Source organism: Leiobunum rupestre, chromosome 2 (assembly GCF_980474605.1).
Source record: "Leiobunum rupestre chromosome 2, qqLeiRupe1.1.hap1, whole genome shotgun sequence".
NCBI lineage: Eukaryota > Metazoa > Arthropoda > Arachnida > Opiliones > Sclerosomatidae > Leiobunum > Leiobunum rupestre.
Genome location: NC_143385.1, coordinates 16225666 through 16248064, shown reverse-complemented (window position 1 = coordinate 16248064; position 22399 = coordinate 16225666). Strand labels below are relative to the sequence as shown.

The 22399-nt window shown below is 38.3% G+C and overlaps 2 protein-coding genes across 2 annotated transcripts; one reads left to right on the top strand and one right to left on the bottom strand.

The window, feature by feature from the left end:
• Positions 1-754: 754 nt before the first annotated feature.
• LOC149956223 (uncharacterized) lies at positions 755-2629 on the bottom strand. Its single transcript, XM_090166808.1, has one exon. It carries the CDS (start codon positions 2627-2629, stop codon positions 755-757), a length of 1875 nt encoding a protein of 624 aa, XP_090022934.1.
• An 18108-nt stretch (positions 2630-20737) lies between these two features.
• LOC149956222 (sulfotransferase 1B1-like) lies at positions 20738-21700 on the top strand. The gene has a single exon (XM_090166807.1). The coding sequence runs from the start codon at positions 20738-20740 to the stop codon at positions 21698-21700; it is 963 nt and encodes a 320-aa protein (XP_090022933.1).
• The last annotated feature ends 699 nt before the right edge of the window (positions 21701-22399 follow it).

Here is a 22399-nt window from a genome sequence, read left to right as displayed (position 1 = left end):
TTGATTTTAGATGGCGATTTATCATTAAACACCTATAATATGATCAGGCAAACTGCTTTATCTCATGGCTCTTCTCTCTTCCCATCTTACTATAAATGTCTTCAGGCTAAATTACTCTGCAGGCCGGCTGTTGTGAATGTATCTTCAAAATCTTTTAGACCACACTGTAGACCGGATTTTAAATCTTCAAGGAGAATTTATCTGTGGCGAATCTGGTTCTTATGCCTTCTGATTTTCCCTCGGTCTGTTTCTACCTCAAACATGGTTCGACCAAGGGTTGAAATGATTGTACCAAAATTCCTTGTGTATATTTGATCAGAGGGTTCAAATTTTTTCTTTGAAGATCTTTCGATTCCTGTATGTGGAGTTTCCGTCTTTTCTTGATGGAACTGTGTTTTCGGGTTTAATAAATCAAGCCTTGTCATTATTTGCCTTCCCATCATGAGTTCTGCCGGTGATTTTCCGGATTTATATGGTGTACGTCTATAGTTGAGTATGATTCTTCATAGACGTGCTTCTAGACTTCCAGTTTGATATTCTTTCACACCAACGTTCAATGCATCTATCACCTCGCTGGTTCCTCCGTTCACTTTCTGCAGAGGGTCCTTTACTGTACGGACTGTTCGCTCCGCCTGGCCATTGCTTGCAGGGTGATAAGGAGCTGTACGCAAGTGCTTTATTCCATTTTGGGAAGTGAATTCTTCAAATGCGCTGCTTGTGAAACAGGTGCCATTATCTGTGACAAGCGTGGGTATTATTCCGAACCTTGCCATGTGTTGCCGACTTGCCGTAGACTCTGGGTAACGGATTCTGTTGAAGTGCTAGACGTGATATCGAGTTCAACCCACTTGCTATGGTAGATCTCTGTGTCAAGATTGGGATTTACTGTAATTTTGTAATCGCCGCAAATCCTAATGGAGCTCTTCTTCGCTGGCATTCTTTCGTCCTGCTGCCCCGAGTGCGGTATCTTCTGCACTGGAACTATTGGTGATGCGAAGTCTGAGAAAGCAACTGGCTCAAGGATATCTGCATTGACCATTCTCTGGAGTTCCTCTTCTACATTGTCTTTTTGTGAGTACGGAATGGTACGTGCCTTGCAGAATTTTGGTATGGAATTTGGCTTCAGATGTAGTTTGACTTGGACTCCCTTTAATTTTCCTAATCCCGGTGTGAAAAGGTCTGCATTCTTTTGTAGAGTTCGTTGTAGCTGATGTTGGCTGCTTTCATTCTCCAATTGCGAGGTTTGATTTACCTTTGGAGTATCGTAGATGGATGGTAGAATGTTCAGGGAAGAAAACAACCATTTCCTTCCACACAGATTTGCTCCTGGACTTTGTACAATTAGAACTGGTAATATTATGCTTACGTCATTTCTCTTGACTGTAACTTTCGTCTGGCCTACAACTTGCAACGTGTGACCAGTGTAAGCCTGTAATGGTGCCTGAGTGAATTTTTGGACTTCTGACTTGTATTTGAGCTTGTCAAACCAGTTTTTAGTGATCATAGCATGTCCCGAGCCATTATCGAGATCGAAAGGGACCATAGTCCCATTAACTTCCAAATCCATAGTTCCAGCTGGTGGAGTTTGATTGTCTTCATCTGTAATTTTGGATAAATCTATAACATTATACACTGGAGCATATTCAGGGACTTCCTCGATATATGTTTCAGAACTCGTTATATGATTGCTGCCTCTGGATTTTCCTTGTCTTCCTCTGTGAGACATCCTGTGATAGTTATTATTGGAATTTGTTTTGGGTTTCATACATGCTGCGGCTAGATGCCCCTTCTTTTGACACTTGTGGCACGTATCTTGAGTGTGCGGGCAATCACCAATCATATGCCCCGGCTTGTTGCATCTTATGCAAATATAGGTATGAGGTACGGGTTTATTAGGTTGGTTCTGAAATCTTGAGGAATTACTCTGACCTGAATTTTTGTAACTTGAGGAATTGTTCATATGATGCCTATGATGGCTGGGACCAACGGCGTTAACTGTAGAACTTGTATTTCCATTACTGTTTAACCCGTGCTGTATTTTGACTTGATTTGTATTTTTAGAAGCGGTCTCCATTCCTTGAACAGCCTTGACAACATCGTCCAACGTAACAGCCACATTTTTCTCGCATTCCTCGAATATTTTACCTTGCATAGCTGCATCATTTATTCCGAAAACAAGTTGTTCCAAAAGTCGCTCCTCCAAATTTCCTCCAAGTCCGTAATATCTTGTGAGTTTCTTTAGTTCCGCCATGTAGTCGGCAATAGATTCTCCTGGCTTCCGAATTCTACTTGTGAACCGGAAACGCTCCACATATCTACATGGTGTGGGGCTGAAGTGTTTATCCAACTTGTCAGTAAGCGTAGCATATGGAACTGTATCAATTTCTAGTGGTAATACCAAATTTGTAAGTAATGATAATTCAGTTGGACCAAGAATTGTAAATAGATACGAAGCCTTCATATCTTCTTGTACAGCATTGACTTTGAAAAAGGCCTTCAGCCGAATAGAATATTGAGTCCAAGTTTCAATCTTACTCTCGTAGAAAGGTAATCTAGCTCCACCGTGTATTCTGGGAGCCTGAGCTTGGGCCTGAGCTGGAGCCTGGTCTTGAACCGGAATGTCTGGCATTGTTCCTTATAATATAATATCTTTGAATGTATTAGCTTGACATACTTGTATTGTTCAGTCTTGCTCAAAGGTGATCTTTATTTTGTCTCTTTGCTCAGCCTTGGTGTCACTCTGTAAATAACTTGCTCCTTGTATAAGCACAGTTGAATCTTGGGCCTTTGTGATATTTTTAATCTTCTTCACCGCATCCCATCCCCGTTTGTTGTGTTTATTGATCAAAATTATCAGGCAGGGTTATAATAAATGTTTAACGACATTTATTTAGTTATCATAAAACAAAAGAACTATTTACAATATCTTCGATATAAATCTGCGTTGCATATTACATATTTACTGTCAGCTTTGCCTACCCTTGGGAGAGGAAAAACTCTGCCTCTCCTTCCAAGGTTTATATACTCCTCACCCTAATCCAACTTATCTGGCGCCCTCTATTGTTATTCATATACATTTGGGTTTGGCGCGTACATTACTATATTTGAATTTAGTTTATAACAAAGTGTAATTAGGTGTTTTATGAAATTAGTGATGAAACAGTGGACTGAGCCCGCACCATGGTCCATTTCATTGCTAACAATGCAACAGTTTATACAGTTCAATTCCGTCCCAGATTTGTAAGATGTTACAAACGGATGCAAGGTCGCTTGACTGTTCTCCCAGTGGAAACCCTGGACAGCATCTTGAACGATGAAAGAGTAGTTTTCAGCAAAGTCTAATAGAGTCACAACGTGGTTGTCTGGTAATTTTTCTTTGAGTTTTCTTAGGTAAGAAGCCTGCGATTTCGCAATAAAATGATGCGGAATTGCTCTCTGTATACGTTCGAAAAAATTAGCAATGAAATCACTGGCACTTTCTTTAACGTCAACTAATTTTGTTCACCCATCCACATGCAGCCACAACTTATATGTAATTTCATCATCTAATTCCACTTCCGCGTCTTCAAAGAGTGTGATTAGATATTTTGAAAATAACTAATTTCCAGGACACCTTTCACATCCGTGAAGCATGCATTGTCGTTCGTCTGTGGTGCAAACTTGTTTCAATATAAGAGCTTTGTAATCCATTTTAACTGGTAGAGCGAGTGTCACCAACTTTATGTTTTGGTGAATTTCGCAGACGCACACGTTATGAATTCCATTGGATAAAGCAGTTATGCTGCTTACGCACCACTTTGGTCGTAGGCTACAAAACTTGGAAAACCCAATTTTTAAGTCCGGGTGAATTGTTTTAAACTGTAAGTAGATCTCGCGTATGTTAGACACTGGTTGAGCCTATAAGCTCCCATAGCAGCAGCTTCCTCTATAAAAAGATGAAGAGGAAGAATGTTCAGGCGAATTTCTAGAGAAGCACTTGGGGCTGTTCTCATAGCTCCTGTGATGCTGACGCAAGCCAGCCTTTGTAGGGTGTGCAGATCACTCTGCACAGTCTTAATTCGGACTCTAGGCCACCAGACCACTGCAGCATAAGAGAGCAATGGTCTGATGATCATGATGTACAGCCAGAAGACCACTTTAGGGCTAAGTCCCAATGACCTGCTAACTGCATTTCTGGTTCTCCAAAGTAACATCTTAGCCTTCTTAACTAGGTGAGGCTTCCACGTTAGTTTGTTGTCAAGAATAACACCAAGGTACTTCACCTCCGAGCTTTCGCTCAAAATAGTCCCAAATAAGGAGGTATCATTAAAAGAGTTTCGCAACCTTTTACGAGTAAAAGGAACAAGAACCGTTTTATTAGGATTAACCGTAAGATCAACTTCCCTGCACCAGTTTTCCACTGATGCAAGAGCCCTACTTACTAAATCGCTAATAGTGTTGGGGAATTTTCCCGTAAAGATGATGGCGATATCGTCGGCATAGCCGAAGCAGCGGCACCCATCCCTGTTTAGCCTAACCAAAAGTTCATCCACAACCAGGCACCACAGCAGAGGTGATAGAACACCACCTTGCGGGCAACCATGGCTGGTGGCGACCATAAGGGATTCACCAAGCAGGGAGGATACCACCACATGATTCGTCAGCATAGCTTTGATCCAAAGACACAGAGTGTCATTAATGTCAAAGCGCTTTGCAGCATTCATGATGACTGTGCTGGACATCTTATCAAAAAAGCCTTCTATATCAAGGAAAACTGCTAACGCTATTTCCTTAAAGTTAATAGCCCTTTCAACGCAGTTAGTTATGCCATGAAGGGCAGTCTCAGTAGATTTGCCTTTTCGGTAGGCATTCTGATCCGTCGAGAGAGGTATATGAGGAATAACCTCCCCCCTAGTATAATTGTCTACCAATTTCTCCAAAATCTTTAGAAAAAATTAAGTCAAACTGATTGGCCTAAAGGCCTTAGCCTCGAGATAGTTAGATTTCCCTGGCTTCGGTATAAAAATAACCCTAGAAAGTTTCCAGGTGCTAGGAATATATCCAAGGGCAATACAAGCCCTATAGATTCTACTCAACATTGGGCAGATAATATCAATGCCCTCCTGCAACAGAATGGGAATCATACCATCCGGCCCCGGAGACTTATAGGGCTTAAAAGACTTTATTGTCCAAATAAGCCTGGAGTGCGTGACAATTTTATTCGCCACCGCCCAATCCTCCCTTTTGGTGCGTGCAATCCTAATAGGAAGGGGGGTCAGAATCAGTACTGTTCGTAATTCTGGAGTCAGGAAAGTGTACATCTAACATATGAGTTAGAGTCTCCTTACCCGACGAAGAATGACTGCCATCTTTCAACTTAATAGTGTTGGCCATAATTTTTATTAACTTTGCCGTACTGGGAATATCAGAGATACTTTCACAGAAATTCCTCCACGAGTCCCTCTTGGCCTCGCGGATGGCCTTATGGTATGCAGTGAGGGTGTGCTTGTAGGCAACCCAGTCACCCGACCTATTAGCTTTGTTAAAAAGCCTCCTAGATTCTTTGCGAAGTCTGCCAATCTCATGGTTCCACCAAGGAACTAGCCTTGGCTGGTTGGTAGACTTCACCGGACAGTTGCGGTGGTAGTAGTCGATAATGGCATGTTGCATGCGATCAACAGACAAATCAAAATCCAGCACCGACGACAGCCTAGGCTTATCATCCTTAAGATGAAAATTTAAATCATCCCTAAAGCCAGGCCAATTGGTTCGCCTGGGATTGCGAGGTTCGGTATAAACCTGAACCACATTCATCCTCACTTTATAGCAAATGTGTCTGTGATCCAACAGTGATGGTTCACTGGACACTTGCCAGTCATTAATTAGAGCTGCGACATTTTCTGTGCACAGCGTGAGATAAATGACCTCACTTCTGTTACGAGTAACAAAAGTTGGTTCATTGTTCTTATTAAGAATATGAAGTTTCGTACTAACCACGTATTCCATTAGCTTATCACCACGATCGTTGCAGTTACTGCTGCCCCAGATAACATGGTGAGTGTTCGCATCACAACCTATAATGAGTTTCTTTCCCGACCGCTCACAGTGGTTGACCAGATTGGTCACCTCCTGTGATGGTTTGGGCAGAGCATCATCGTAAGGAAAGTAAGCAGATGCCAGCGTGAGTTCATCGTTCCCATCAGCGGTAGGGAAAATGATTTTAACCACGGCAGTGTCCCTAGAGAGATAGATTGAGAGTGGAAGGGCATGAACGTCCTTGCGTACCAATACACAAGCTCTAGGTGAAACGGAATTATAGTCATAATAGACATTACCTGCACTATTAAGACCAAGGATTTTACCCTTGGCAATCCAAGGCTCCTGAATGAGAGCAACATCCATTTGCTCCTTAGCAAGCCTTCGACAAAGTACAGCGGAGGCTGCCTTGCAGTGATGAAGATTTATCTGCACCACCTTAATGCTCATAGCGACGGGCCTAGATTGGAGGTTGACCGGTGTCACCGACCCCCCCCCCCCCCCAGTGATGGGTGTGGAGACCACACCACTCCCGCTGGTTAGGTTAGTACCACCAGTCTCCCCCACTACTGCTCCATCTGGCTGAGACACCATGCCTTGGACATCTTCAACGTCCGAGACACTGAGGATTTTGATGTCCTCTGTCAGCGTATCCCCTTCCGAGTAGTCGCTTAACAGAGGCTCTAGGTCCTCTAGTCCTAAAATGATCGAGTCGTTAGACTCAGATTCATTAACAGGTGTAGGATTAACCACACACATTAATTACGAATATAAATATATTTTGACATTTATGAGTTACACATTACCGGTTTTTTAATGTAAATACGGGCTAGAAATTTAAAGGTTTTCGGTTAGGTTCCGCACCATTAATGAATGATGTTCAGGATTTATTAAATTTTGTTAACTCAAACCAATATTTTCCATTATTTACTTGAATGTGTTTTTCATTTTTTGAATATTTTGGTTTTCCATTGATTTCCACGATTACTCAAACTATTAACTATTATTTAATTATTATGTTTAACTAATTTAAACATAATAACAGTTATTTACTATTATTTAACAACGGTTTGCTCAGTATTCTAAAAGTCCAATCAATGCATTTTATATTAGTTATTTACAAAAACCAAATTTGAAAATAAAATAGTCTTCAGACCCGCAATTAGTAAATGAAATATGGAATTTTTAATTTTTCTTAGGGCAAATGCAAATCAAAGGACATCCTAAACATTTAGGATTTGCGTTGTTGGGTAAAAGCTCAGAATCACATTATTCATCATTTATGCTACTATTCGAAGGCCTATTTGGTCCTAGTTTCGCATCTTTATTTTATAATCGAATGCCTATTGGTCATAGTTTCTATTATTTGAAATTTTTGCAAATTTATCTAAGTTTTTAGCTTTTTGGCCCCGTTTTTTTTAAGGAATTTTTAAGCCGTTTCGCATTTTTCAAATTTCATTGAATTACAGTCCATCGGTGGTTCGTATTAACTTCTATAAACAGAGATCAAAGACAAACTTTACATTCTTAGATATCTGAGAGATCTACTTTTAGGGTTACGTGCCAACATTGATCTACGAGTTATATAAATGTCTCCCAGTTGCGAATTTAATCAACTGACACGGTTGAACCAAAGAAAATGTTTGCGAAGCTGTTCGATGGTCTTGGGAGAGTTCCGCAGGAACATAGGATAGAGCTGAACCCTACATTAGTTCAACCTGCTTTGTTGGTACCCAGCTGAGTTACCATACCACTTATGGGAAAGTTAAAGGAGGGTCATTCCATGTCAATTCGACTAGAGGAAAATTTGCCTAATTTACAATTTTAATAATATTTTTTCTACGAATATAGCTTAAGAAAACTAGTTTACCAAAGTTTTAGACTTGTAATTCAATTATTTGAAAAGTTATAATTTTATTTTAATTTTGGGTTATTTTCGATTTTAAAACTTTAAAATGAGTTTTTCTCGAATATTTTGGTATCTAATAGAAATATACCAAAGATAATAAGCAAATTAAGTATACATTTAGTGCTGAATCCGAATATGGGAGTCAAATTTCGCTAAAAACATTACGAAACGAAATAATTGACTACTTGAGGGGTCCAATAGACTCCCAGATTTCGACTTCTACTCCACCTTCAAAAATTTTGAAAATTTTATATTTTTGGCCCAACAAACTAGTTACTTTAAATTATAAATGACATCAATGAGAAATTATTTTAAAGCAGAAAAAATAATTATTATAATGTTAAAAAAAACACGAAATTAAATACTATTTTTTACTAAATATAGAAAATTTCAAAGTGTCCGTGGGAAGTAAAAAAGAAATGGAAACATCCGCCTTCACAGAATTAACACCAGGGAAATTTGTTGCCTGCGTTTACGATGGAAAGATATACTTCGGTGTTTTGGTTGAAATATCAGATGAAAAAGACGAAACTTTCGTAAAATGTGTGCACCCTCCTGGTTTAGTAACATCATACCACCGGCCAAGAAGAGAAGACTTGTGTTAGATTCCTGAATGCAATGTTCTTTGTGAAGTGCAATGTCCATCAACTTCAAATGGGCTTCAATACAAGTTCCTAAGAAAGTCTATAAATCTCGTCAGGGCCATCTTTACCTTTCAGGTGCCCCTGGGCTAATAATATCAGGCACTCTTTTTCATATCACCACGTCTTTATTGAATACTTTACAATTAAATTATAAAAAATATAAAGGGCCGGACGGCGCCCCTTCAGAGTGCGGTGCCCTAGGGCTTAGCCCTTCTTAGCCCAATGGTAGAGATGGGCCTGAATCTCGTAGAAAAGGTACTAGTAAAGTACAATATCCAAAAGAAAGTTTAAATAATTTTGTTTCCTACTTTCCTTTTAAATATTTGATTCTTTATTGAAATAATAAAATAAACATTCTGGTTTAAAATCGTTTCTCATTGATGCCATTTATAATTTAAAGTAACTAGCCTGTTGGGCCAAAAATATAAAATTTTGAAAAATATTTGAGGTGGAGTACAAGTCGAAATTTGAGAGTCTATTGAACCCCCCCCCCCCCCCCAAATAGTAAAGTATTTCATTTCATGTTTTTTTTAACATTATAATAATTATTTTTTCTGCTTTAAAATAATTTCTCATTGATGCCATTTATAATTTAAAGTAATTAGCCTGTTGGGCCAAAAATATAAAATTTTGAAAAAAATTTGAGGTGGAGTACAAGTCGAAATTTGGGAGTCTATTGAACCCCCCAAATAGTAAAGTATTTCATTTCGTGTTTTTTTTTAACATTATAATAATTATTTTTTCTGCTTTAAAATAATTTCTCATTGATGCCATTTATAATTTAAAGTAATTAGCCTGTTGGGCCAAAAATATAAAATTTTCAAAAGTTTTGAAGGTGGAGTACAAGTCGAAATCTGGGAGTCTATTGGACCCCTCAAGTAGTCAATTATTTCGTTTCGTAATGTTTTTAGCGAAATTTGACTCCCATATTCGGATTCAGCACTAAATTTATACTTAATTTGCTTATTATCTTTGGTATATGTCTATTAGATACCAAAATATTCGAGAAAAACTCATTTTAAAGTTTTAAAATCGAAAATAACCCAAAATTAAAATAAAATTATAACTTTTCAAATAATTGAATTACAAGTCTAAAACTTTGGGAAACTAGTTTTCTAAAGCTAGTATACTCGTAGAAAAAATATTATTAAAATTGTAAATTAGGCAAATTTTCCGCTAGTCGAATTGACATGGAATGACCCAGCCTGAGCGACTTGACTGCATGGTGAAGCAAGGGATAATTCGCCAAGTAGACGCCGTCGTATTGGTGCTCAACGAGCAAATTGCCAGAGAAAGTCAACTAACGTTTTGTAATTTTTCCAATTTTTTATGCCCGTTTGTTTATGGACTTCTATGCCTTCTCGCGTTTTCAAATTTAATTGGTCCTCTGTGTCTGCATACGCCACCTTTAATCTGAACAATTCCACGCAATTCCAAAAAGTAGTCTGAAGGTTGAAGCGCTTGGCTTCAGGTTCCGAGATAAAGACCCCCAAACAAGACATCAACAACAAAAGCGCTGTCAACAGTGTTCTCGGAAAGACCAAATGGTTTTTCACTCTTAACAGTAGCTTGATAACACATATGCTTACTACCATGTTGTCGAATTTCTTGTTCCAAAAACTAAATTTTTAACAAAGGGGGATGTCATGAATCTAAAGGTAAAAAATGTGAGATTCTGTAAATGATATCCTTGTTAGTTCTATAGAACTCCACAACACTTTTTATGTTGCTTCCATTGCCTTAAGATAGAGAACTAAACATTTGCAATGAAACAACATAATGTAGCCTAAAAATAATACAGGAGATTGTAACGAATATTTTTCAATACGTTACCCCTCTTTTAGATAATAGGTTTTTTTTAGGGAAACAATTATTTTACGTCCCTCGGCATCCCCATATGGTTGCGTTGAATAGTTTGTAGGAATGGGAAGTAGTTAGCGAAAGGCCAAAAGAGGGTTCCAACGTGTTTCCATTGTTACTACTCTGCTAAAAGGAATCTCTATAGATGCCCGAAATTACCCTCCTGTCAACCCAGGCACTGATTTATAGTTTTACGATCGTCTTTAGAATCGACGGTGAATAGCGTATAGTGTGCATGCCACGTGTATTTATTATTGAACTCGAACCTTTGCCAGATTTTCTCGACCAATGCTTACAATTATAGAAGTGCGCCTCGATATTATTGTTTGGTGTAATTGTCACCGAATGTGTGCGCGTCTTGTGATCTCAAGAAATTGAAACACATGTGAAACACATGGGCGCTTGAAATAAAGCCCTACGTTGAAATTTGGTGATTGGTCAAATCATAGGGTCCCTCCACGTGACAGCCCGTCATAGTAATTCGATTGGGTAACGAAAAAACCAGGATGGACCCAAAAGGTCACGTGGCCTATAGGCCTACAACAAAACTGGACGACAAGGAGAAGAATAAAAAAAGAGGAACCGTATCTCCGGACCGAAAGGAAAGGATGATAGTTTTCGCGCTGGTCGCAATCTATGAATGTCTCCAGCCAATTGAACAGTTATCGCCGGACCATGGTTTTCCTCTGCCGATCACCACCACGACATCGTAGACGATAGTAGTAGCCTCATCGTATCTCCAACGTCTCAAGCCTTCAACTCGTCTCTTCAACTCTACGAACTCTCTCCTCGCATCTACCCTTTTCATTTTACTTTCAAGTCTCGAGACCAACGATAATCAAGAATAGTGATGAGTACTTTTTATATGGCGCAATTAGTGTATATAGTAGACCGCGAATTTTTAGTAGTCTGGCATTGGTCGAGTGCATGCTGCATGTAGTTATTTTGGGGGTTATGTATATTAATCTAGTAGTATTTTATTTGTTAGCGGTATTGTTTGGTTTTTATTTAGTAGTTCGATTCGATATGTTTGTCTAATAGTAAATTTAGTAGTTGATCATTAAATCAGAATCTGGGTATGGCAAAAACTTGTCCTTATTTAATAATTCATTAGCGTCCTTACGAACCATTTTAATCTAGTAGCATAGTAGTAGTATATGTCAACGCTAGGCACCTATAGGCCTATATTAGTAGTAGAAAAGCGTTACAAGATCTTAGTTTCAGCATAAATTGGCTGCCGGAAAACAAGTTAAAAATAATATGCCATTCTTAAAACTATACGCCCAATTTTTAGGTTTTGAACATCTAATTGTGATGATTTCAAAGGTTTAGCAAGTGCTTGTAAAGTTTTAAAAGGAAAGGTTAGAACGTTTTGAGACCACTGCCATAATAGATTGACCAATTTTCTGCTAAAAAGTGTTCATGAAGTCGACCTCATGCCACCTCTACAATTTTGTTATTTTGCGTTAATCATCTTTTCCATGGTGGATTTCAACCACTTTAATGACGAGACTATATTTCTAGAACACGAACTCTTCTCTTAATTTTTAAAATATATTTCGTTGCTTTTTCAAGATTTCACTCTTTCATTGTTCGAAATTGTATTAGAATTCTATTTAAATTTCTTCGTTTTGACGCAATGGCTTTATTGGAACCGAGGTGTGAGAATTTTGGGAAGTAAGGAAATTTCCAAAATATGTTTGTTTCTCACAACAAAAAAATATGAATGAGTGTTACCACCTCTTAAGAAACGAAATGGTCGGATGGTTTTTATAAGGGAAAGCGGGCCGCAAGTAATTAACGTTGCCGCTTTGCTATGTGCGCTAAGGCCCTGCATGAGAAAAGACCATCAATACCATTTGTTTCTTAAGATTGTACTTCCAGAAAAGTAAAAAAAGGCTCTTATATTAATGTATGTGGTTTAATATTTAATAAAATGTAGCTAGTTGTCAGTATTTACAATACAGTCTGGTTTATTTGTAATTGTCTACCTTATTCTTCCAAGATGTCAACAAGAATCTCCTTAACTAATAGGTGTAGATAGATACCCCCAACCCACGTGTGTTACAAATTATTCAAACATGATCGATTTAATCCTTTAAAATACTTCAAGACTAGTATTATATAACCCCTCCTTCTAACAAGACTTTACCATAAGAGAGTTCCCTAGGAGGGATTTTACAATTTTTTGGAGTGTCTGTTAACAAAATGTATTCATGAACTTTGGAAAAGGTTCATCAGGGCAAAACCGATCTTTTACAGCTGAGCCAATGACTGCCACGTCTACTAATTGCAAATAAATAATATCGTAGACATACCATGGAGGAATAACAGGATAAGTTTAAATTTGTCACGCTATTTAGTACAGTACGACCGCCAGGTGACGCTAGTATCGCCTTTCAAAAAACCTCCTGTTAGTTATCCATGGAAAACTTCCGAGGAGAGGTATATTTTGGCGTTCATTTTTGATAAAATTCTTTTGTTTTTTGAAAAATATATAAATTGCTGGATCCGCGTTGGATCCAGCTGGATTGATGTCGGTCCAGCAAAAATCCAGCGGGATTGAAAACCCTGCTGGATTGCAATCCCTAGGCCCAACCCATTTGAGGAATAAAGAAGAGCGAAACTGGGGGCAAAAGCCGTGAAATCGTCAGCGAAGGTTTTTGGCACCCTTAGCCATGCAGTGCTTCCTCATGCGGGGAATTTTTCACTCAACGTGTTATTAACCACTGGAATGAGCTCCTCTCTGCCATCAAAACTAAATCCTCGGTTTGGTTCTTTTATATCACGTTTGGACAAGTTTCGGGGCTGGATTTTCTAGCCAATTCCCCATTTTCCTCTTGTAAACCTCTGAATTAGTTTTATATTTTTGTATAGTTTGTTGTACTATTTACTGCACTATTTACCGCTTAATCTATTTAGCTTACCCAATTCACCTGTCCTTATCTGTACATAGTTTTATACTGTTGTTTCGCTTAGTATCATTTACCGTCTAATCAATCACTTGTTTTATGTTATTCTTGTCTTCTTCTGCTTGGTGTACGTAATATAAGTGCGTACTCAGGAGCCCAATATGTGACTCAACAGACCTGAGAGCAGACGACGTACGTGAAAAAATGGAAGCTAAGAGGTAAAAATATGAAGCGAGAGCTTCAGACCTAAGCCTTTTACTCCTCTAGTTAAACAGGGTGTTTTGAATTTCTCTGACTGGTCATTTTTTTCAGAAACTGCTAGAGATAGAGTTGCGAAGTTACCAGGGTATTATTTCAGAAAAATCGGAAATAATTTCGGGTTTTTGTAAAAATATTTTTTCACCGGTAGGTGCTAGAAAAAACGTTCCAATGAGAAAGTTGTAGAGTGCTGTCGAAAATGGTCAAAGCAATTGGTTTCATTTGAAAAGAACACGTTTTTACGAAGATATGAGCTGATCACAATTGCCTTGATATTTTAATTCAATTTATGACACAGGCAGTCTTTAATGTTATTAAATAATTTTGAAATATTAGACATCAAATGAGTAGGTATATGTTGTCTACAAATAAGGCTTAACTCGGGTCATGAACGGGATGTTTTATTTTGCCCAAACCCTATGTTGTATTCTGTGGTCATTTGGGGGCGCTCAATAAGTAATTGCTTAATCCGGCGCAGCGTATTTTGTTACAAAATTGAAATACTTTGGCCGGAGGTATAAGGAAGTTCAGAAAGCATCATCATTGCGGCGTTTAAGCAGATTATGAGATCGCTAAAGGCCGTCGCACAATGACAAAATATTTCTTCAAGATTTCGCTATTGTCGGTTATTAATTTTTTCATCTTATTCATTTTTTTGACATCGCTAAAAGAAACTCATGCTGACGTTGGCTGACTACTGGAAACAGGAACCAAGTATGATGGGCGCGCATTTATTTGTTTGGATGATCGTGACTGTAATTGGTTTTCTATTGCTCAAAATATTCCATTAAATAATCATAATTATTATAAACTGACTAAAATATTGGGATATTTGAATAAAACTAATGAATTTTTTCAAAATGAACAAATATAATTGATACAAAAATTAAATTAATTGGGTTTAAAAACAAATGAATTCAACAATGTTTTTTGAGTGCACTATACAAATTTTATTTAAAATCATAAATATAAACCGACTCTACTAGTTTCATCTGTGCGTCTTACAAGACGCTGCCATCGTCAGGAGTAAAAAAATTGGCTTAAATTCTTTGCTGGTTGACTAGATATAACAAAGTGGTGCAATATTGTTTTTTTTTCGGAAAAACCATTAATTAATTTATTAAAACTTAAACGTATACATTACTTAATTGATCAAAACACTTTCAAATGAATCATAATAATCCCATATACAATATGAACGAAGCAATTTTGTCCAAGACCTGAACATCTCATGGTTTTTCTTGGTGTAGGCTAGCGAGTCTTCCGTATCTGACACCGTTGGGTCATACCAAAAGCAACGTAAGACCCAAAAATGTATCAGTGCTGTATAATGTTTAATGAGAGCTTGCCACGAAGTAAAAAGAGGGAGTGAGACAGGGGTTTAAAAATACTTCATCAAAATTCGAAATTTTCTCCACCCCGCCGAGTGAGGCGTTTTAGAACGTATGTCTACGGGTGAGAAAATCGAAGAGAGATAATCGCGCCAGACCAAAGACTAAATAAAAAGTGGCTAGTACTATTCCAGCTAGTAGGCTATGTACTGTAGTCTATTTTTACACTAGCTCTCAGTAAATATTTGCAAAGGCGCAAAGGTAGAGTTGACACACTTTTGGGTCTTATGTCGCTTTTGGTTATACTGTAGGCATGTTATCCACACGTTTGTGGTATTGTTTAAAAAAAAAAAACATTTTTAAAGAAACACTATACAATACCCTTTTTTTTTCTCGTTTTGCTGTTGATGACACAAAAGCCCAAGAAATACCAACTATTAGTAAACTTTGCGCACTCTTCAAATTGACCAACATTTTAAAAATGAATTTTAATGCTTACAACAAATGCTTTTTTGATTAAAATGAGACAGAAAGCCGTTTATTATCAATGTTAACGGCACTGTGTGTTTAGAATGTGTACGCGAGTATATTTCTTTAAACGGTTCAGTTGAACATTGACGACGGAAATCGTAGAACTCGCGAACATTACGTAGTTTGGTTGAAATGAATTGGAACAGAACCACGAGGTTCGACGAAAATATATACATTATAGCTACCGAAAAATATGGTAGAAGTTCACGAATTGAGTAATCTGGCGGATCAATTAAACATCAAGGTGCCGGAAGATATTAAACGTTGATAGAAATTTAAACTTCCGGCAATATCCGGAAAGTACGTTTGTTGATATGGTTGTTTGATAGCTCTTTAACAATAATGATCAATCGAAGCGGTTTAATTGCTTCGATAAAAAATCCAAGTAGTTTATTATAGTAGAATTTTATCGCGTTCATTGATGATAAAGATCTAATTTTCTAATTAATTAACATTAACAAATTACTTGAACAATTAAAAAAGATATTTAAAAACCTACCGTTCCATTTCATTAGTTACTCTCTATAAATTGTAGTTGTCGGAGACATTATTCGTGAGTCCAATTAATCCTTATACAAATATCTTCAAATCACAAGTAAACCACTTGGTAAGTAAAGATCTGAATTCAAATGGGAGTTTTCTTATTAAATGCGATGCGAGTTTAAAGAGCTTAGGCGCTGTGTTAGAGCAGAAAGGCGGGAAAGGGATGACCCCTATAGCCTTTGTAAGCCGGGGACTCGTATCGGCGGATCGCAACTACTCGACGACGGATTTGGAATATCTTGCTGTGGTATACGCCTGCAAGAAATTCCGAATGTACGTCGAGGGTACTGACTTTGTGATCGAAACCGATCACCAAGCGTTGAAGTGGTTACGACACCTTAAGGAGCCGGTGAGCAGACTTGCCCGCTGGGCCTTGGAGCTAGAGCCGTATAATTTCGAGGTGCTTGAGGGAGAAGCGGTGGTGACGTTGGCGGTTTCAGAGGAAAGCTCTTCCAAAAAGTGGGGGCTGCCTTTCGACAGGAAAGCCATCATAAGTTCTCAAGTTACTGATCTAGGGTTAGCGAGGATTATCGCTTAGTTAGAGTGGTTAGACGCTCTGGTAGTCCGAATAGGGCATTGGAAGCCGGGACAGTACTAGATCAGTTGGCCTATTGTTTAGGTACTTCGCTATTTGGGACGAGGAGGATGAAGACGGGCTTGGAAATTGGTGGTTCCAAAGAGACTTAGAGTACCATTTATTCAGTATTTTCATTACGATGCGCTTGCCGGCCCCCAGGCAGTTTACAAGACGTTAAACCGTTTGAAAATCAGAGTCACGTGGTCGGGGATGAAGCGGGACGTTATCAAGTATGTGAGGGCTTGCGGGGTGTGCCAGAAAAGTAATCCATCCCAGCAGTTAATCCCCGGGTTACTTTCTAGCATTCCTAGTGAGAGGCCTTTCGAATTGGTAACCGCTGATTTAATGGGTCCCTACACAATCTCGGGTAGAAGATGCTTAGCGGATGCTGTGAGAAGAGCCCCGAGTAGTATATTTGCTCATAAGTTTGTTCTTGGAACTTGGATTAATGAAACGCTGGGATATCACACAGAAGCCAAAACGCGGAAAAGATTGCTATGAAACCTCTATTGGTAAAATCGGCACCCGAACGGAAATTACTAATGCGCATGCGTGGAAAGTGGATCAAGGGGATAGAGAGAGGTAAACGAAGGCATGGCGATAAGTGATCATACATTTGAGTTGCTACGTACTACACCATCAGAACCAAGGAATATAAGCCACCGAGTCAATGGCAAGAATTTAATTACTAAAATTTGTAGTCTGAGAGTATATTAATTAAGATTTAACAAATTATTCTAATGAAAAGAAAGGGGTGTCACTAAGCCTTGGATCAAAATGTAAAGATGGTAACGCTTGACACACATTTCGTGCATGCGCAATGGGGACTTCCGTTTATTCGCTGATTTCCCTTAATAGAGGGTTTATATCAAACTCTTCTGCTACATAATGGAGTTTTGAGCTGGAGCGGTATATCCCTTTGTTTAATTAATCAAAGCTTGGAATAACCTGGAGTGGAAACACGGGTGGCATAGAATTTCGCAAGCTTCAACTGAGAGATGTTAGTATTGGTAACTAAAAATAAGACATAAAATGGATTGGTTCTCATTTATATTATATGGTGTACAGAGGGTGTTAGCCAAATGACAAACTGTCGAAAAGCGACTTCGTATGGTATCGAAAGAATTATCAAATGCTATTTATAACACAAAGGTAACCGTTCCGGTGGCATAAATAAAAGAACGTTAAATTACAATCTTGCAAGTTCAGATAAAAACCCTAAACAAAAAGGAAACTTAGTTCAAAATGTTTCTTCAACTGACAGTGATTGATATAATTATTTTCTTTTACAATATTAAAAGCGCATAATGATGTCTAATAATACATTTTTATAAAGAATAAAACACAAATTGTTTTTTTTTGTCCGAGTCGGAAATACTTCTTATCCACCCAAAAACCTTTCGGTTAAAAATTGCAAGGTCCTTAAACAAAAACGTCACGTCCTATATTACTGAAGGCCATAAAAGTAGTGAAATCAAATAACGGGCAAGATCTGTAATTATATTCCCATAAACGTCATAAACTGAACTTATTTATCGACAAGTGATGTGCTCTGAAGTAATATGCTAGACCTTGCGCGTCCTTAGTGTTTTACTGAGTTAAAATCCTTTGTACAACCATAAAACATTTCAAAGAGAATGGCTAATATTAGAATCGCAGTGTATCAAATATATTGTTTAGATCGAAATATATTACCTTCTTTGTTTAAATTTACTCTTTTACCTTAAAACCATAATTAAATAAAGCAGACAAGGTGTTGACTGCAGTAATTACGTCACTGCAGTCAACAACTTGTCTGCTTTCAGTAATTTGCCAGTTTTAGTAGTCGCACCGCCACCTATCGATAATGTACAGAAATGTTCGAGTACCACTAGTACGGACAGTTTCAGTAATTTTATCGAGTGTTTTTATTTTGCGAGAACGAAAGAAAACTTTAAAGTCGGGAGGTTGAAATGGTCCCGTGATTAGGTTATGCTGCCATCTACATCGGTTTTAGGAAATACTTCTTGATATTTATGCTTGCCTTTCGTCCTATGTTGTAAATTTTATGATTTATTCACTCTTTATACATTCTTAAGAAAACGCTTTTTCTTATATTGACCTTTTTCTTTAATTAACTTGGTAAATTATTTAACTGATATTGTATCATTAGAATAGCTATAGCTAACCTAAGAAATGGTTGTACAAAGTATTTTAACTCAGTAAAACACTTAGGACGTGCAAGGTCTAGCATATTACTTCAGAATATAATTACAGATCTTGCCCGTTATTTGATTTCACTACTTTTATGGCCTAAAGTAATATAGGACGTGACGTTTTTGTTTAAGGACCTTACAATTTTTAACCGAATGGTTTTTGGGTGGATTTTACGCCTTTTTGTTTATAACAATAGAAGTGAAGTTATTATAATACCTTCAAACGTAACAAAGCGGAATTAATATTTATAAACAAAATTGGAAAGTGAACTCTCACCTATTTGGAATATTGAGAACTGCCTAGCTCTTTCGCCAACATTGTGTACGTTTAGATATTGTTTACTTGAATTTTTTGAAAACGTGACATCATTATGCTCTTTAATTCAGTTTTTAATGTTAATAAATAAGCTTGTACGATTGTTATTAGACTTTACACGTTTTGTACTGTGTTTATTACTCATTGGCATCGTTTACCGCCCTCTGGCGGCACACTGCCCACCCTGACACTGGCGAGACACTTCGAACTCACTGCACCTCTTTCACTTAGAAACAACCTATAAATCAGTAGCATTCGAATGTTTAATCTATTTCCCTAGGACAGCGGTTCCCAATTTTTTTCTGCAATGGAACCCTAAATTATCCACCTAGTTCTGGCGGAACCCCAACTCATTTGTTTTAATAATCTTAAAAGACTCTCGACACAAACAAAGATGGCCGCGATGCGAATTATCGGAACCCCTGTGACCCTTCCACGGAACTCCAGGGTTCCGCGGAACACCTTTTGGGAACCGCTGCCCTAGGACAAGATCTGTAATTATATTCCCATAAACGTCATAAACTGGACTTATTTATCGACAAGCCCTATGGCGGACAACCCCCACCCTGACACTCGCAAGACTATTGTTGTCGAACTCAGCGCCCCTTTTTACCGACAATCCACCTATAAATATGTTGCATACAAGTATATCCGTCATAATGGGCATTTTAACCCTTAAGACTATTTTTACGAACACAGCGCCACTTTTTCACCTAGAATCAACCATCAAACCTTTTGCATTATTTGTTTTTAAATCGCTGGTCGCTCCGGTTTAGTACGTCTTATGTGTTTATTACTCCATGGTTTCGTTACCGACTTGCTGAACTGTACATTTGTCGCCATAGCTCAAGCACTTTACCAGATATGAATTTCGCCTTTGGCAGGACACAATGGGAGCTTAATTTGAAACTGTATACCAAATTTCATTTAAATCGGGTCAGTAATTTTTGCTGTAGAGTGGTCTGCAAGGAGAAGATGGAAGAAGAAGAAAAAGAAGATGAAGGAAAATTAAGCCTAACTTTGCCCCATTACTACGAAACGTCGCCTCAACCCTGTTCGATGGAATATGTTTGTCACGTGCCTGTAACCTATCAAACGATACATCACTTGTTTTGATACGACCTATAGTTTTTGAGATACGAGGGGGTAAACTCGGCTTCATTCTGACTCGAGATAATATAGCAAGTGCTCTACTCTACCGGACCTTGCATAGGGACTACCGTCCCTTTTGATTTGACGAAGGTCCAACGTCGTTTAGGAGTCGTAAATGTGTCTACTTGAAGTCGGCCCATAGTCATTTCAGATTCGGACAATAGTCATTTATGAGTCGGTTATATATCCATATTGAGTATTTTCTATTCGATCGACGGGCGGCCGACCATTATTCTACTAGGAGATTTCGACCAAAGAGATCATGGTGGCCCGACAGCCGGCCGACCTCTATTTTTAAAGAGACACGCCGGCATCGGCCCGACTCTAAAATGCTATCGGGGAAGATTATGCTGAGCTAGGTATACACTGAACGTAGTTAAAGTCTTATTGTCAAAGTTTAGGTGTCCACTGAACGTAGTTAAAGTTTTATTGTCAAAGTTTAGTGGTCTATTTAGTTTAAATTCCCATTTTCATTTTTAAGGTACCTGTGAACCATGTCTGATTGTGTCGGTCATCGATACCAGAAAATTGGCGACCTGAAAATGCCTCAATCTGTTTTACCGGCCGCCGTGAAGTCAATCTTGAAACTGCAGGTACAACCCAACGACGTTGTATTGTGCACGTTTCCCAAATCGGGAACTCACTGGACGAGCCAAATCATTCAACTTTTAAGGAACAACGGACAACCGACGAAAGTGGAACTCGAGAACATTACTAATTTCTTTGTGGTGGAAATTTTGGGCGCCGAAATACTAGAAAAGCAATCTTCGCCTCGATTTTACCTCACTCACTTGGACGCTCATCATTTCCCGCTGGTGCCATCGGCCAAATACGTCGTGGTTATTCGCAACCCCAAAGATTGCTTACTGTCTACGAACCATTTTTTGAACACCGATTTTCTGGGAAAATCCGGAGGCAGGATTGAAAACTTTTTCGAGCTTTTCCTATCTGGCGACGTGGCTTTTGGTAGTTACTTCGACCACATCCTCTCCTGGTACGAACATCGAAACGACGAAAATGTCCTCCTGTTGCACTACGAGGAATTGCAGAGGAATATCAAGCCCACCATAATGAGGATCGCGACGTTCTTGGGAAAGAAGTTCGAGAATTTAACGCGAAATGACATTGTCCTCGATGACATCGTCCACTTCAGCGGTTTCAAATACATGAAAGAGAACACGGAAAAGGATATCGAAGCGGTGTACAGTAAGTGTGGACACCCAGACACGAACCTCGATCAATTACCAATTACCAAAGGTCTGAAAGAGTACTTCAAGGCAGTGCAGAAGCAAACGACTACCAAAGATAGAAAATTCATTCTTCTGAGAAAAGGCGCCGTGGGAGAAGGAAAAGTTGACCTCTCAGACGACATGAATATGAGAATGAACCAGGAAATCGAAGCACGATTTTCAGGGACTGATATTTTGGACTACTGGAAATCAATCGGATGCTTGTAACCCACGCCTCTTCAATACCAGTATCAAATTTTTCAATAAAAACCAAATCAATCCCTTTTCTTGAAGTAAATCGCAATGTTTTATTTGATTTTATTTTATTTTAATGAATGTATTGATTTAAAAAATCAATAAGTTTTTCAGTCTTATATCTATTGATTCGACACATACTGAATATGTGGTTTTTACATAAGCCCATAACTCTTTGATTTATATAATATAAGATAACTATGGAAATCGTTTAAAAATCTTCATCACTTGTATCACTTTCAACATAATTATTTTCAAAATATGCATTTTCGCACTTCTCTTCTATCAGCTATGTAACCTAAAATAAAATGTTAAATAAATGTTATTACTACCTAGTATTTAATTTTGCTCAAATCGTTTTGGATTGGATTTGGTTAAGAATCTATTTTGCAATTTTTTTTATTTCTATCTATATTATAAAGAGCGCTTGGTACGTCGGACGTCATCGTCGTCGTACGTCCCAGCGTTGTTGAATGTTTGCTTAGTCTGGCATGAAGCCAAAGGCGTGTCGGCGAGGAAAAAGCGACCCGCGGAACAGAGAAACCGAGACTGCCTTGCGCTTCGTTACTGAGGTGGTTCGAATATCTATTTTCTCAAAATCAGTCGTCCCTGAGTGTTGGGCCGTGTTTGTCCTAACCCGCAATACACCCAAAATTCTCTCTCTTTCTGCTG